General features: G+C 46.6%; 1 protein-coding gene across 2 annotated transcripts; it reads right to left on the bottom strand.

The window, feature by feature from the left end:
* Positions 1-592: 592 nt before the first annotated feature.
* C10H12orf66 (chromosome 10 C12orf66 homolog) lies at positions 593-14,196 on the bottom strand. 2 transcript variants are annotated; one of them, XM_029482614.1, is made up of 3 exons: positions 13,916-14,196; positions 8,282-8,400; positions 593-3,159 (listed from the first exon to the last, which is right to left on the bottom strand). In XM_029482614.1, the coding sequence occupies exons 2-3, from the start codon at positions 8,392-8,394 to the stop codon at positions 2,343-2,345; spliced, it is 930 nt and encodes a 309-aa protein (XP_029338474.1). In that variant the 5' UTR covers positions 8,395-8,400; positions 13,916-14,196; the 3' UTR covers positions 593-2,342. The 2 variants fall into 2 exon arrangements, with proteins under 2 accessions (XP_029338474.1, XP_021029494.1); XM_021173835.2 differs by having other exon boundaries at positions 8,282-8,567; positions 13,916-14,191.
* Between the last annotated feature and the right edge of the window lie 3,480 nt (positions 14,197-17,676).

Raw genomic sequence — 17,676 nt, 5'->3', positions numbered from 1 at the left:
AAAAAAAAAAAAAAAAAAAGGTCAAAGGGCTGGCTCTGCAGAAGCAGATAAGCTTGGCTAAGAAAAAAAAAAAGTGCAGCTGGAGAGCCGGCTCAGTGGTTAAGAGCACTGACTGCTCTTCCAGAGTTGCTGATTCAATTCCCAGCAACCACATGGTGGCTCACAACCATCTCTAATGGGATCGGATGCCCTCTTCTGGGGTGTCTGAAGACAGCAACAGTGTGTACTCACATAAAAAAATTTTTTTTTTAATAAAGGGAGTCGGGGGAGCTAGAAAAAGCAGAGGAGGCAGTGAGGCCAGCCCTCAGGACAGAGGCCCCGCCAAACCTGAGAAGGCCGTGCCTGTCCACGGAATGAGATCAGTTTGGCCTCTGTTCCCGAGCAAACTGTCTACCCTCTGTGCTGTGCTGTGGTTGTCCAGCCCCTGCACCTGAGTCTAAAGATAACAATGTGTTGTGGGGGACACACAGAGACCCCACAACCCAGCCCTCCGGTTTCAGGAGGCTCTCGGAGAAGAACCCCACAAACATTCATATGCACACAATACAATTTGCTTGATCAGAAAAAAATGATATATCCATATATATGTATGTAATTATATATATATAAAACTTTATTGAGGAGCTAGAGAAGTGATTAGAGTCAGTACTAATCCTCGAGGTTCCTCCAATCCTGGCAGTGCATAGGGACTTAAGAGTTTACGTTGCCATAGATTTTCTTAATATTCACATCTGCCTCCTGTTCTTTGTAAATACCTCTTAGATTACTCAAAATATGTTTAAAAATATATACAATTCAAATATATATATACATTTGGCCATTTTAAGTAATATATATTTATATGTGTGTTTTATATACATCCCTCCATGGTTTACTGAAGCCTATATATTCTTTTAGGTACTGGGAACGACATCATTAAGGCTAATGGTGGAAAAACAAAAACAAAAAAATACATACCAAGGATTATTTTTTCAGTTTCACAGCAAAACACTAAAAGAAGAAAAATGGTTTGGTTTTTGATTCCAAGTGTTTCCAATTTTTTAGTGTAAGGTCAATATTTGTTCCTATTTCCTGGAGAAAATGCAGGGTCAATCGCTATTACCCGTTTAAAGACAACTGGCTTAAGTTTGTGTGAAAGTGGGGAGATGCAGGTAATTGGCCAGTGGACCCTTGTACAGCTGGACCCCACTTGACCAGGAGGCCTGGGAGGGGCTCCCCAGCCCTGCATGAGCCTCATGCTCTGTGGACACCCCATCAGACAGTGGCTCCATACAAGCCCGAGGAAAGCCTTGATCTGACTCTAACGTTTACAGGAGCTCCAGGGGACAAACCCACCAGTAACAGCTCAATGCTTCCTGGTGGTCTCTCTCCATCCGCTTCCCTGTGAACACACAGGAGGACAGAGCAGCCAGTGCTGAGAAGCTGGGCACTGCTTCTGCATGCACGTCAATCATCTCCAGAAGGCAAGAGACCACGCCCAGAGGTGCTGGGGCCTCACCTGATGCCCTGACTATGGAGCAGAACTGGTTTGTGTAGCAAGCACAAAGTATTAAGTCTGTGATTTCGATTTTATAAAAATGAACTGCAATGTGTGAGAAACTAAAACACTTGGTTAAAGCGCATGGCTGAGTGCTTTCCACACTGAACCATGGCTTGGGCTGACTTGGGACAGGTGACTACCAAACCCTTGAAAGGTAAAGACTGATGCGGATGGAGCTGAGGGTTACCTGAAAAGGACCTGTGGCTGGTTTAACTGCTATAAGGACCAGTATCAATTGTCATCTCCCACTTCACCTCCTGACAGAAATTTCTCACCAAGATTCTAATTACAGTATAATACTAATTAGATCATCTTGTAAAACTATTAATACTAGTGTTTGTGAAACTGAAAACAATCCCATCTCTCCCTGTGGCTTGGGGGGGGGGGGGGGGGGGGGGGAGGGAGGGAAGGAAGGAAGGAAGGAAGGAAGGAAGGAAGGAAGGAAGGAGGGAGGGAGGGTGGGAGATGCTAGGAAGCACACTGGGGCACAATGGTCGGAATAGCAACAACAACAACAAAATCTGGAAAGATAAATGAGAAACCAACAAATATTCAATTGACATGAAATACTGGGAGATCAGAAAATGCTGATTCGCCTTCGCTGTACCACGGTGGTTCAGTCACCACGGCTCTTCCAGACGACTCCTTGGAGACTCCGTCCTTATGAACTGTGCAACATGATTAGGGAGGTTCTGTCTTTAGCTCTGCCCAGAAATAAGCCCGAGCTAATATAAATTCAAATCACAGACTACTCAACTAAGAACAATGTATCCAATCTTGGAAAAACGTGGGCAAGCGCCTGCTAACCTTTGGATCCAGGCTTCAGACTTGCAAACACTTTGGGGTTCTTAAGGGCAAGCGAGAGCTCGTTGAGGAAGGAAATAAAATGGGAGTCTCTCTCAGATTTCTTTGACTCAAAAATGACGACGATGGTGAAGTGGGGTTCCGGGCGGGTCAGGAAGTAGGTGCTCTGCACTTTGTCATCATAGAAGTGGACCACTTTCTCCAAGCTGTTGAGGTCAGAAGCTCGGTCTGTCATGATCATGATAACATTGGGCCAGTGCATGACTGGCCTGTCACTGGGCAGAGACACCACGGCTGGGTACTGGTCCACTCCCTTGGGGGCCTCTCGGTAGGAATGTGGGTGGTGGTAGCCATGACCCTGAAAGCTCTCTGAGCCCCGGTTGTCAAAAATTAAGGAGACGTTGGCAGCGTCGTATTTCCTGATAAAACTGGAGATCTTTCCAAAGAGGTCCGGGTTGGCCTTGGCCGTCAGCGCTTTCATTTCGGACGCGGTCGTCTGTCGGCTCAGCGCCTCGTGGAAGTAAAAGCTGAACTTGGCCAAGAGCATGGTCTTGAGCTTCATGAGCCAGAGGAAAAGGTGTGGCGGCTGCACGGCCTTCTGAGACTGTCCCCCAAACAGGTGCTTCTTGGTCTCCCGCTGCTTCTCAAAGGTCTGGCCCCAGCTCTGAAGCTTCGTGTGAGCGTTGTGCAAGGTAACCAGGGACGGGAGGAACTGCCACTCGGAGATCTGCGCCTGCGCCTTGAGGAGATGACTCAGCACGCCCACTTCCAGCTGGAAACTGCTCTCCAGAGGGCTGAGGATGGGGTGGTGAAATCTAGAGGGGAGCGGAGGGGCAGAAATCATGGAAATGCCACTTCACACTGAGAAACCCTTCACAGTATCAAGACAGCAACAGCATAAACCCCTAAACACACTGCCAGGCAAGTGCTAAGACAGGGCCACCTCAGTGGGAGAGGGGATGGTGGCAGGGGCACAGGGGCGCGGGGGTGGGGGAGCAGAAAGAGGCGGAGCCTAGGCTGGATCCTTTTTAGGACTCTGGTGTATCTTGAGCATTTCATCTTATTCTCCTAGGAAATAGCTTGAATTCTGTGGGTTTTCTTTTAATCAAAGTAGCTAACTTTTGTCCGAAATTAAGGAGAACTGACACTGACTAATTCTTCACCCACTCCTGAGAACTGTGTGACCATCATCAGAACAAGGAATCCTCTTTTCAGAGTGTGCAACTAAAAGACAATTCTGAGACATCCGCTGTCCACAGATTATTTTAGTGTTCATGGACCCATTTTACAGATGAATATAAACATTATAACCCCAAAGCTCAAGAGATAAACACATTTTTTTTTTTTTTTTTTTTTTTTGGTTTTTCGAGACAGGGTTTCTCTTTATAGCTCTGGCTGTCCTGGAGCTCACTTTGTAGACCAGGCTGGCCTCGAACTCAGAAATCCGCCTGCCTCTGCCTCCCGAGTGCTGGGATTAAAGGCGTGCGCCACCACGCCCGGCGAGATAAACACATTTAATAAAGGGATACAGCACTTACCAGAGAACTATTAATAATTCCACTCTCAAATCCCCTTCATAGTTAACCATGGTTAAAAACAAAATGGTGGCCAAGGCAAGGCAGGGCCCACCCAGCACAGGGGATACAGCATGAAGGGGCCATCCAGCAGGAGGATGGCACAGGGCACAGGGTGAGGGAAAAGTGGCTCCTATGTAAGAAGACGCCACAATGAAACCCATTATTTTGTAATTAAATCTAAAAAAATTTTTAATTGGCAGATGACAGTCTGAATTCATAAATTCATTTGCCACAAAAGAGTATCTAACACTTTTTAAAAATCACTTTCCTCAAAGTCTTAAGAAGGTATTTAAGACCTTGAGTAATCTGGCCCTTACTCAAACTGAGTCACATTCCTTTTACGTTTTTGTCCTCTCCCCTCCTTCCCCCACTCTGTTTCCAGCTCCTGTGAAATGATGAACCCACACCCTCATCTCGGGGGCTGGAGGAATGGCTCAGGGTTGAGAGCACCAAGCACTCGCCTAGAGCTGAGTTCAGTTCCCAGCGCTCACATCAGCTGCCTCACAAGCACCTGTGACCCCTGCCTGCTCCAGCAGATCTGACACCCTCTTCTGGCCTCCATGGGTGACTGCACTCACATGCGCATGCCTTCCCCCTACACATATAATTAAAAGGAAATAAAATATACCATTTCAAAGTCAAGATAGTAGTACAATTGTATTTTCACTTGCCTTACACAAAGTGTTTTACAACTTTCTGAGCTTGTGCTGCAGTGATGCTTTACTGAGAGCAAGTACGTCACACTTGTATATCATGTATTTGGATATTGTAATCACACCTCAGGAAGTAAATGTATGACTGTAGATGCTGACTGCAATCTCTATACACTGTTCTACTTCAAAAGAATCCCAGAGTGCGTGGGGATTTACATATTATGTGATGGGAGAAAACGGGTGTGAAATGTTCTGAGTGTGAACACTGCCATGACTGTGCGTAGTTCTTGGAAGCCGAGAAGCTGAGTATTTAGGAAGGCGAAGTTAGGAGACTAGCATCTGGCTTCCAGGGACAAAGTTGTCCACATGGAGAAAGAAAGCCAGCGTGGCGAATGTTAACAAGATGTGAGGTTGGATGAAGGACATCTGTGTGTACTTGAGTGAGTTTCTGTGTACCATGTGTATCCAGGAGCCCATAGAGGCCTAAAAGGACGCCAGGTCCTCTGGAACTGCAGTTACAGATGGGTACAAGCCAGGAGTGGGTTCTAAGCCATCTCTCCAGGCCTTGCTTTTTTAACAGCCTTTTGGTATTAATTTGTGTTCATAAATGCACTATAAAACTCACCCTTTAAGCAAATGACTTGGTGTCTTAGCACACTCAGGGACTGTCCAGCCGCCACGCCAGCTTTTCAGAATATCTGAGCTGGAATTGCTGGCCATATGGTAACGATGTTACAGCTTTTCAGAATATCCGAGCTGGAATTGCTGGCCGTATGTTACAGCTTTTCAGAATACCTGAGCTGGAATTGCTGGCCGTATAGTAACGATGTTACAGCTTTTCAGAATACCTGAGCTGGAATTGCTGGCCGTATAGTAACAATGTTACAGCTTTTCAGAATACCTGAGCTGGAATTGCTGGCCGTATGGTAACAATGTTAATCATCCTCTGCTTGCAGTTTTTCTTTTCTTGCCAAGATTTATTTTTAAGTGTGGAGGGGGCCTGCACATACACGAGTACGGGAGCACATAGAGGCCAGAGGTATCAGATCCCTTAGAGCCAGAGTTACAGGCTGTAGTGGCTTAAACAGAAATGGCCCCCATAGGCTCACAGGGCATTGCATTATTTGATATGTGGCTTTGTTAAAGTGGGTGTGGCCTTTCCGGGAGCAGTGTGTCACTGTGGGAGGGAAGATGGGCTTTGGGGTTTTGGGTGTCCAAGCCAGGCCCAGTGTCACTCTCTCTTCCTGCTCCCTGCCAAGCTGTAGAACTCTCAGCGACCTCTCCAGCACTGTCTGCCACAGAATGCCTTGTTTCCCACCAGGATGATAATGGGCTGACTTCTGAACCTTAAGCCAGCTCTAAATCAGTATCTCCCTTTGTAAGAGTTGCTGTGGTCATGGCATCTCTTCACAGCAATGGAATACTGACAAAGACATAGGTGGTTGTGAACTACCCGTTCCACAACCTGGTACTACAGTAATTAGCCTCGGATAAAGATAAGAACATGGCACTGGGTGCTGAGAACTGAGCTCAGGTCCTTGCAAGAGCAGCATATACTTGTAACCTCCGAGCCATCTCTCTAGCCTCTGCAGTTAGTTTCAGGGCCCAGAGAAGTGGCTCAGAGGCTAAGAGCACTGGTTTCTCTGACAGAAGATCCAGGTTCAATATCCAGAGCTCATATGGTGGTTCACAACTGCCCATAACTTCAGTTCTCTGGCCTCTACAAGCACCAGGCATGCATGTGGTGTGCATACATACATGGAGGCAAAACATCCAAACGTGTGGTCTACTTCAAAGGAGATCTTTCTAAACCAAGTAATCACTACTGTATTAGGCTCCAAGGAAGCCCTTCACTCTAGCTAAAGTTTTTTTGGTTTTGGGGGGGGGGGGGGGGGGGGGTGGGTTTTGTTTTTTTTTTTTTTTTTTTTTTTTTCAAGACAGGGTTTCTCTGTGTAGCTNGATGGGGGGTTGGTTTTGTTTTTTGTTTTTTGTTTTTTTTTTTCAAGACAGGGTTTCTCTGTGTAGCTGTCCTGGAATTCACTCGTAGACCAGGCTAGCCTCAAACTCAGAAATCTGCATGCCTCTGCCTCCCAAGTGCTGGGATTCAAGGCGTGTGCCACCACCGCCCAGCTTTGCTAAGGTGTTCTTGAGCTCCTGCAATTCTTTAAGGCCTGTTCCCAGGGTTAGGCGGTGTGCAGCACATCACAAAGAGCTTCGTGTCTTTGGAAGGAGTCAGGTTTTTCAGACAGCAATTTTCCAGTTGAGCAACACCGTTTAAGTTAAAACTGGCCTCTTAATACTTTCTTAAGTGTTCCAAAGCACTTGTTTGTCCTCCTGAATGACAGACACATGCCCTCACTAAGAGCTGAAAACAAAAACAAATAGAAGAATTTCCGACACATATTCACAAGCACAGGAGAGTAACAGAGGTAACTAACTCCCAGGTTGTCCTCTGAAGAAAGCATTTATTAGACTACTGGCGGGTTGGTCACATTGCTCTCTGTGCAACTGTATGTGTGCAAGCAGGCGTGTGTGCATGGGCACAGAGGCTGAGGAGAAGAAGGAAGCCTGCCTCTGCACTTTCCCACTAACACAGTTAGATCTCCCCTTCCCCCTTTTCCCAGCATAGATGCCGCTGGCCTCTGGAAAAGACGAACAGAATGGGCTCAGCCTGGCGCAGGAATATTGTGATCCCCCTTTTCATGGTGGCACTCTCTTCTCCCTAATGACCCCCGCATACCCCTGTGTCACCGAGGCTAGCACTCCCCTTGATAGATATCCAACACTTCTCCAGTGCAGAGGGCTCCTGCCCTGGAAGGGAACAAGGACCAAACATCCTTGAAATGATAAGAGGTCCATGCTTCAACCAGGAGGAAAGGGCAGCTCAGTGTTCCCATTCAGCTGTGGCCAGTTTGTAAAAACACACTAGCTCCTGACTAGCACCATAAAGTTACTTTCCAGGTCAGGAAGACACACCCCTACCCCCAGCTGCACGGTCCACCCTGCTGTCTGAACAAACATGATCAGGTTTGAAGGATGGCTTTCCCTGTCACCTCCCCAGTCTCGGAACCCCAAAGTTCAAGGATCCCTGCTCATGCATATGCACATAAATATACTCCGAGCCCCTGGATGTGGGCATCGTGGGCATCGCATCCCTAACCTGCGCAGTGGGAAAGGCTTTCGATCTGGGTCTGACTCATGAAATAAAGGCTTTGTTTTTACATTGGACTGTAATTCCTGTCGTTCTTCTGAGGTTCCCAAGAACTGTGCATGTCAAGGCCAGCTGATGACATCAGGAACCCTGCTTTCTCTCTCGATGCCCTGTCGTGTGGTCACGGGGTCTTTTGCTGAACATCAGCAGTCTTCCTGTCTACAACACGTTTATTTAGCTCTGGCACTACAGGAGCATAAGTGGCACCCAGCCTGCATGGCTACAGAGGCAGGGCTTCCTGCTTGCCGAGCAGACGCTCTTACCCAGTGAGCCGTCGCCCAGGTCCCATGCAACTGCTCTATTGTGAGTTCTCTTTCTCCTGATGACTTAGAGAAGCAGCCACCCAGCACCACTAACAAAGTGCAGAGTGCACGCCTGTTCTTTCATGAGCACATACAAAGTGGAATACAGGGTCCCGGGGAGGCCTTCCTAAGAGGGAGGGGACACCAGAGCCTGTGTGGAGCTGACAGGCTGCCACCCTCTCCTGCACACTCACCTGGAGCTGTATTTCCTGAGGATGGTATCCAAGGTGCTGACCAGCTCTTCCGTGTTGATGAACTTCTGTGTGCTGAGGGCGTACATCTTCTCGTAGAAGTCTGCGATCTCCATCCGAGCCTGAACAAAGAAACAGAGCTGCTCTGACAGGTGGGGGAGAAGCTCCTCCACGTGAGGAGCTGTTCCGCCCGGGGCGCCACGGCCGGCCACCACTTTCTTCAGTTCGTTATGCAGGGAAGTGTAGATGGTGCGGATGGAGTCTTTCCTGCTGAAGAATGACTGGCCCCCTGGGAAGCAAATGACAGAGGCATATGACAGGTAAGGAAGAGAAACCAAAAGGACCTGGCACCTCCCAATACCCACTTGAAAGGGATCTAGAGCCTGTGGAACCCACTGGGCTTGTGTCCCCCATGTTCCCTGAAGAACAAGTCAGAATGAGTACTGACTACAAAGTCATCAGTGTGAGGCTAGACCTGGGGTTGCCTTGCTCACATGTAATTTCCCCAAATCCACATTCAAAGTCACTTTAAAACATCATTACCCTAGCACATAACTGCTGCAGGGTACTTGATCACACTGAACCACAAGGTTGTGCTATGGTGTGGCTTAGCCCTTAGCATACAAGTTTAGTTCCTCCAGATGGAATACAGACACGCCCTCCGTACACACCTTTAATCCCAAACAACGAAGGTAAAGTTAGTTTGTAGAAGGAAGCAGCCATGTTTGAAAGTGATTGTGTGATTGAGTGGCAGACAAAGTGATGAATCAGAGAAAGATTTGACAGAATAGGATATGTCAGCTCTCACAAGAAGAGAGAGGAAAGGGGAGCAACTGAAGGAGCAGGGCAAAGAAAGAGAAAACAGGGAGAGGAAGCAGTTTTACCAAGAGTTTCCCAGAGCAGCAGAAGGGGGTAGGAGGCAGTTCTACTGGGACAGTTGTACAGAGACGGGTTGCAGAGAGAACAAGCTAGACAAAGGTAAAGACAGAATGAGCCGGAGAATGAGGAAGAGCCAGAACAGATTGCCAGAGTTAGTCTGAGACCAAGCAGAGCAAAAAGTCAGATGTGGAGAGAGAAGCCAGATTGAATCAGTCACCTTGGAGGGGGGGTGGGCCACAACAGCTGAGTTGAACCAGCCAGCCAGAGCTCAGAAAGAGCTAGAAAGGGTGAGCTTATTCAGCAGTAAGTCTCAGAAGCTAAAAACATTCTAGGCCTAGATAGACTGTACAAAGGCCAGAAGCTTCCAGGGCTAGGCCCAGGTTAGCAGACAGACACAGCAAATAAGCCTCAAAGATGACAATTACAACAGGGGAATGAAAGTTACTCTACATAGAACATAAAACCTGGATTTAAGAAAAAGACAAACGGGCTGGCTAGATGGCTCAGTGGTTAAGAGCGCTCTTCTGAAGGTCCCGAGTTCAAATCCCAGCAACCACATGGTGGCTTACAACCATCCGTAATGAAATCTGATGCCCTCTTCTGGAGTGTCTGAAGACAGCTACAGTGTACTTACATATAATAAATAAATAAATCTAAAAAGAAAAAAAAAGAAAAAGACAAACAAACAGTGCTCCTTTTTTACAGATACACTTTTAAAACAGAGACCCCCATAGATTAAAAGACACTTCCTTTAGCCCAGAGCTCTGTTTCTTCTTCAGAGACGCATCATCCTTGAATCTTATCTTTTAGGCCAAGCCAGCAAATGAGAGTGCACACTCACGCATCCTTTTATGAAGCACACACTGGGGTCTCGGGGGAAGGGATATGCCGTGCTCTCAACAGGGCTGACGGGCTGACGAGACAAGCACACCACGCTGTGAATTACTAAGACCAAGAACCGATTATAAATATCTGTTGCTCCACCGCAAACAAACACACAAACAACAACAACAAAACCCTGCAAAAGGATCAGAGCAACCCCATCCTTGATGACAGTCATGAGGACCAAACGGTCCTCTCAAAGCTGTGCAGGACTAACCCTATCTCTAATCACAGAGCCAGCTTCATGGGTATTTTCTTAAGCTTGGATCTCCCATCAAAGAGCAAGATGCAAGGCTTTAGCACAACGACAAGAAACAGGAGTGCTTACTAAGGTGATTTCTACAAGTGTACAAAAATCTCGGAGATTTTCTGTTAAGCTCAGAATGCTTCAGCAAAAGGATGGATGGGTGACCGCACTGCGTGACCACTTCCACTGCCAAAAAGGGGTGCGGCTGGGGCAAAAACTTGAACACTGCATTGGAGAAGTAATGCCTGCCCTCATCAGATCACAAGGGAACAGAAACACAGCATAGAATCAAGTGATCCAGAGGTCCTGAGTTCAATTCCCAGCAACCACATGGTGGCTCACAGCCATCTGTAATGGGATCTGATGCCCTCTTCTAGTGTGTCTGAAGACACCTGCAGTGTACTCATATAAATAAAAAATAAATAAATTCAAATGATACCTTTAAAAGCTTATCGATTGATACCAATCACCAGTAGGTAAAACTCATACATGGAAGAGAGACCACCAACATGCCTTACTTTTAGTTCTTTCTCAAAGCTTTCAGCAAAACAACCCTATCTCTACTACCCTGCCTTCTAGTAGCCAACGGGGACAGTGCCCTGCCTTCTAGTGCCCAACGAGGACAGCGCCCTGCCTTCTAGTACCCAATGAGGGTCCGTCTTCCTTTAGGTCTTCCTTCATGCTGGGAAGCAATCAGAAACACCCAACTAACTTTCTTTTCCAGTATTTTCAAGTTACAAATTCTGATGTGTTTTGAATTTTTTTTTCCCAGAATGTTCTAGTTATCAGTGACTGTTATTTCTCCAAGGTTTCCACCTTTACCTCATAAAATTTCAGGCATAAAAAGCGTGTTAGCATCATAAACATTTTACTCTATACTTCTTTGTAGTGACTTTTAAACATCCATCCTTAAGTCACCTCTGAGCGTGCCAGGGTTTATCAATCAGGGTGTGAGGAAGTGCTCCTGTAATGACTCAAAGGGTGGGCGCTTATGACAGTCTCAGATGTCCCTGCTACCCACTCAGCACGTTGTAACCACTGTCTTTTCCCAAACTAGTGTTTGCCCTCAAAGCACGGAGAAGATGCCAAGATAAAAGTCACACCCAGTTTTTCAGGAAAAAAGCCAGGACATTGATAGAGGGTTCTTGTCAGGTCTGTCCCTGGTTTAAAAGCCCATGCTTGCATATCTAATCAGGACCAGCTGCTAGAGCTTCAGACAGAGGTCAAAGACTTTTGTTTTTCTTTTGAGACAAGGTCTCACTTTGTAACCCAGGCTGACCTTTAACTCCCCATCCACCTGCTCCTGCCTCGGGAGAACTGGAGCTTACAAGCACAGGGTACCACTACAACAGTTCAGACTCACTTGAAATGTGCTAAGCCAGTAGATGTTAATTAAGTGTTCTGACCACAGAAAGAGTGAGGGGGTGGGGGCCATCGACTCCCTTGCTCATGGTGTTCATTTCATAACACACAGTAAAACATCAACTTGGATATGCCAACTACATACAATTTGTATTTGTCCATTGTACTTTCAAAAAATTGTAAAGACTTCTCAGACCACGTTCCCCTTTGTTTTGTCTTTTGAGACAGGGTCTCACCATGCAACCCCAGCTGGCTTGGAACTTGCTCTATGGCCTCAGCCTCACACCTGCCTCTAGCTCCTGAGTGGGCAGACTGAGGACAAGTACCACCATGCCCAAGCAAGGCTTCAAAAGATGTTAAAAATATGTATAATTGTTTCATTTTTGCTTCACAAAGAAACTTGTATGAATTCCAAAATACATGGTTACTGCTTTAAATCATAATTTTTCCCATTCTCTGATAATCATAATATCATGCATACACCACTATTCAAAGACAAAACCTATACTGACTATTACCTGAGCATTTAAGTTACGAAGGACTTAGACGTGTCATTTTTAGAACACTCACTCAGAAGGGAGATCAGCCCTGGAGCCCCCAGTCATGTTTCACGGTATGACCTGAGAGATAGGCTCCCCTACAAGACAGCTGAGGTGCAAGCAGAACTCAGCACTTTATACAATAAGGACCACTTCACAGAAGCCAAGCCAGAGACAGGAAAGGACGTGTACAGGTTCGTAGACGTGGTGGACAGTTCTTTTTACACAAAATCCTGGTGCATACAATTCAAACTTAGTGCAGACTTATTTATTTAGTTATTTAGTTATTTACTGGGATCCACATATGGACTTTAGGAAACCCAATTGCTCTTTCTCATTCTATATATCTGGTACATACATACATACATACATACATACATACATACAGGGAGGATAATCCTATGGATGGGCTCAAACAACAATAAAGTTAAGAATCATGGTACCTGGGTCAATCATCATTTTTATAGGGAGGAAGCCTAAAACATCTCAAACTGCCAGAATATTATCCACCTTCAATATTAGTGCTAGAATATGTCATATATATGATGTATATCAAATGCATACATAAATAGGCATCATATAAATAATATTTGTACATGCTTTGAATAAAGGATATATATATATATGTACATATATGTGTGTATACACACACACACACACTCGATCTGATTATTCAAAGCAGGTGTGTTCAGGTTTGAGACCCACCACCTCCCATAAATGCATACCCAACTCACTACACTGTAGGAAACAGGACAGTAACCCTGTAATAGCAGTTTCACCTTTGGGCCCATTAACACTGTAGAGAGAAAAACAAACAGAGTGAAATCTCTGGCCACTTTTTACCAATAACTAAGTAACAATCATTTGAAAAGCTACAGGCCTTATAATCTCAGAAAGTCCTTTCCCCGGAGTGTTTACCAAACGTTCAGCATTCAGTGAGCTACCTGGCAATAGAAGGGGGTCAACTCTGTATGTGACGCACACTCTCACTCTCTTTGATGCCAGAGATGTGTATCCTTCACTCATGAAAGGCCTATTCCAATTCTTTGGTAGTCAGCTATCATTTGTCATTATTATTAAAAGTAATAATACTTTGAATGCACAGCCCTTGGCTTTTATGAAGCCGACTGTTTCTTGTAGTGGTAGTCCTGCATCTTATTTTGAGGGTTAAAATTTACATGAGGACTAGCAGTGTTTACTATCCTGTCTCTTAACGCTTCTCCAGTTAAGGTTTTGCATATTCCTGCCCTTCCTGACCAGGATCCACGCATCCCTTCATTCACTTAATATGCACTGAAGGACTGACAAAGGGACAGGACGCCTCTCTGTATAAGAGGCCAGACGAAATAGAATTTATTAACACACCTAGCTTCCATCGCCTGCTTTTGCTCCTCAGACCGCAGTGAGGTCTAACTAGTGAGTTAGAACGGGGACACAGAACTTGGTTAACTTGTCATTTATGAAACCAATCCATGCACGGTGCAAAACCGTAAACCCACGGGGTTTGGAGCATGCCCAGCGAAGAGCATCCTCCCAGTCCACCTAGGCAGCGATGGCACAGGCCGGTGGGCGGAGCTTGCGGCACACTAGGGAAGAAGGGGCACCGGTGGGAGGAAACCTGGGCAGAGTGGAGCCTGCCGCTGGGAGTGACGAGGCACCCAAGCCAAGCAGACCAGGGAGCGCACCCCCTTTCCTTCCTCCTCAGGGGCAGGGGCGGGGCGGAGGTACCTAGTTTCTGCCCCAGGTAGGTGAGGCTGTGATAGACCTTCTCGGCCGCGGCCAGGTGCGCCAAGGCCGCCAGCAGCGACAGCCAGCTGCCCCCCGCGCTCTTGTTGGCCTCTCGTTCCTTCTCCACATTGTCCTTGGCCTTGTCGTAAGAGAAGATACCCAGGTGAGAGAAGAACGTCTCCAGCACCGCCTGTTCCACCGGCACCGGGGCGGCTAGCGGGATAGACTCCCCCATGCGACCTGCGCGCCAGCTCCACCCACGTGGCTCCGCTCGCACTTCCGGGTTCCGAGGGGGACGCGCGTGCGCAGCTGCGTGCGTGCGCGTGCCCGCGGCGGGGCGGGCGAGCCGGCTGGCGGCGGGATGCTCCGGGGGTTCGTAGAGGGCGTGGCGAAGGTGGAAGGTGGAGGTGGCTACCAAGCTTAGGAACCTGAGCTTCCAGAGCCAGAGACCTGCAGCGGAGCCACCTCCAGCCCCGGGACGTCTCCTGCCCTCCGGAGGCCCCTGGCGGCCAGCGCCTTAGCGCGGATGACGTCACACGGGCTTGACGTCAGCTCTTGCGTGTCCATCAGAGCCGGAGGCCTTATCAGCCCTTACACCATCAAGGTTGTCAGATGGAAGCCAGACAGGAGTTCATGGCTAGTCGCCTAGTTTTCAAACCGACACACGCCATCAGTTAACGTACCTGGCTAAGTCAGATCTGCATGGGTCGGTCAGCTTCCAGAGCTACAACTCTCTTCAGAGTTGCCCATCCATCTCCAACTCCATGAAGCTTCCTTGCGGGGGTTCTCAGAGTCAGGAATGACTTCCCATGAAATCGGTGCATTTTGTCATGCAATTCATACGACATTTAAGAACACTAAACCATCTCAGCTCACAAGTGTGCTTTGAAATACTTGACGTATAAATTGTACGAATTAGTGAGTTTCACTGGGACATTTCCACGCATGAATATATCATGCTTTGACCATGTTCATCTCTCCTTTTCTGTCTTACACTCCCCTCTCCATCTTCCCTTGCCTTTCTTCCCAGTCCCTAAAAGTCCTTCTTCTCACATAATGCAAACCTAGGAAAAATAGTCACAGGGTATGCCAGACAAAGGGCTAATGTTTTAAGTTTTAATGGGCCAAGATCTCTTTCTAACCAGTAAAAACAAGAGGTTATGGACCTGTTGAGATGACTGTGTAGGGGCACCTGCTGCCCTGCCTGAGGCTCTGAGTCAGATGCTAGAAACCTACATGAGGAGTGCTGAGTCCTGCACATTATCCCCTGACTTCCACATGAGCACGCAGGTATACTCACACAAAAACAAGTGTTTGGAAGGCTATGTACATACTAGTCTCAAGAGAAATATAAAGTGCAATTTTTATACCCAATCGAACCATTCAAAAGAATGCAGCCTAACCCACTATACCCCTTAGGAGGTGAAACTTCTTTCTACTGAACGGTCTGTGTAGAAAGAGTTGGTCCTGAATAGTCCGAGACCTCTGCCTACTGTGTGTCAATGACACCCAGACCCAAAATAAGTTTAAAATATTGTTACGTGGGCTGGAGAGATGGCTCAGCAGTTAAGAGCACTGACTGTTCTTCTGGAGGTCCTGAGTTCAAATCCCAGCAACCACATGGTGGCTCACAAACGTCTGTAATGAGATCAGACGCCCTCTTCTGGTGTGTGTGAAGACAGCTACAGTGTACTTACATATAATAAATAAATAAATCTTTGGGCCAGAGTGAGTGGGGCTGGAACAAGCAGGAATGTGTGTGTGTGTGTGTGTGTGTGTGTGTGTGTGTGTGTGTGTGTTGTAGGGGCATGTGTTCACATGAGTGTGTGCCTGTGTGTTTGAGTGCACATACTCAGTATGTGCTTTCATGTAGAAACTGGATATTATTATTTCAGGTGTCTTTCTTAATTTTCCCCTCCCTTTTTCTTTAACACGGGTCTCTCGTTGAGCCTAGAGTCCACAGATTGTTTAGGTTAGCTAGCCTATGAGCTCGAGGGATCCACCAGTCTTGGCCCACCCACAGCCCAGGTTATAAACATTTGTCTCAAGCCCAGCTTTTATGGAGGATCTGATTGTCCTTACACTTGCACAGCAGTCACTTATGGACCGGCCCACCTCCTAACCCTGTCCCCACAGCCCCCAAACAAAATTTCAAGGGCTGCTAAATATGGTGTGAAGGTACACTTATTATGCACTGCAGTCATGACTATAACTTGGCTTGACATGTCTAGATTACAGATAGCAGGACCTGTTAGTATTGCAGGTGCACACTGACTACAGTATTGACTGTAGACACCACTGAGTCCATTAGATCAGAGGAGCAGAGCATCACTTGCCTATTGAGTGAAAGTTTCTACCCTTTATCCACATGACCATTTCCCCCAACCTCCGACCACTTGCAAGTCCCTTTCTACTGTTTCTTAAAGTCCATCTGTTTTAGATTCTACATGTAACAGACGATGCAGTACATACCTTCCTATTTCTGGCTTATTTTACATAGCGTGTCCTCTTTAGGTTCATCAATGCGACCACACAAATTGCCAGGTTTCCTTTTAATGACTAATATCCCATTGTGTGGCTACACCACATTTTCTTTCTCTGTTCATCTGTGACTGCGCATTTACATTGTTTCTTCATCTTGACTATGGCGAATAAAGCTACAGAGAGCAGCATTGTTTCTTCATCTTGGCTATGGGGCATAAAGCTACAGTGAGCAGCATTTACATTGTTTCTTCATCATGGCAATACTGCTATAGTGAGCCCAGGGCAGTGGGTATCAGACAAAGTTGCTGATTTCCCTTGGATGTGTGCCCACAAGTGGAATGGCTGGATTGTATGGTAGTTCAATCGCTAATGTTTTAGGAAACTCCATACAATTTTCTATCATGACTATAGCAGTGTATATTTCCTCCAGTGGGACTGGGGTTCCCTTCTCTCGATACTCATTATTACTTTTTAATAATAACCATTCTGACACATGAAATAATATTTCATATTTTTTATCTTGTATATATGTTTTTATATATAACTTATTTTTATGACTGTTTGCTTATATGTATGCCTGAGTACCATGTCCATGCCTAGTATTCAAAACCTGAAAGGGACATTTGATTCTCCAGAACTGGGCTTACAGATTGCCTTAGTTAGGGTTTTACTGCTGTGAAGAGACACCATGACCAAGGCAGCTCTTATAAGGACAGCATTTAATTGGGGCTGCCTACAAGTTCAGAGGTTTAGTCTATTATCATCAAGGTGGGAGTATCCAGGCAGACATGGTGCAGGAGGAGCTGAGAGTTCTACATCTTCATCTGAAGGCTGCTAGCAGAATACTGGCTTCCAGGCAACTAAGATGAGGGTCTTAAAGTCCACAACCACAGTGACACTCCCTGGGCCAAGCATATACAAACCAACACAGAGATGGTTGTGAGACAAACAAGCCTGGGACCTCTGTAAGAGAAGCAAGTGCCCCTAGCCACTGAGCCACCTCTCCAGCCCACCTTTCGTGACTGTGATTTGCCTTTGCCCAGTCACTGTTAAGTACATTAAATGTGCTTGTCTGCTTGTCTTCTTTGGAAGAGTGTCTAGTGAGTTCTCTCCCTGACCCTCAACCACTTTCTCTCTCTCTCTCTCTCTCTCTCTCTCTCTCTCTCTCTCTCTCTCTCTCTCACACAGACTCTTTCTTTGTAACTCGGGCTGCAGTTTCAGGGGTGGCTCCCTGAAATTCTCCCGTTTGTTCAGACATCTAGGTCATCATACTCAGA

This window comes from Mus caroli, chromosome 10, assembly GCF_900094665.2.
Source record: "Mus caroli chromosome 10, CAROLI_EIJ_v1.1, whole genome shotgun sequence".
NCBI lineage: Eukaryota > Metazoa > Chordata > Mammalia > Rodentia > Muridae > Mus > Mus caroli.
Note: the sequence above shows the minus strand (reverse complement) of the source record. Positions and strands in the feature narration are given on the sequence as shown.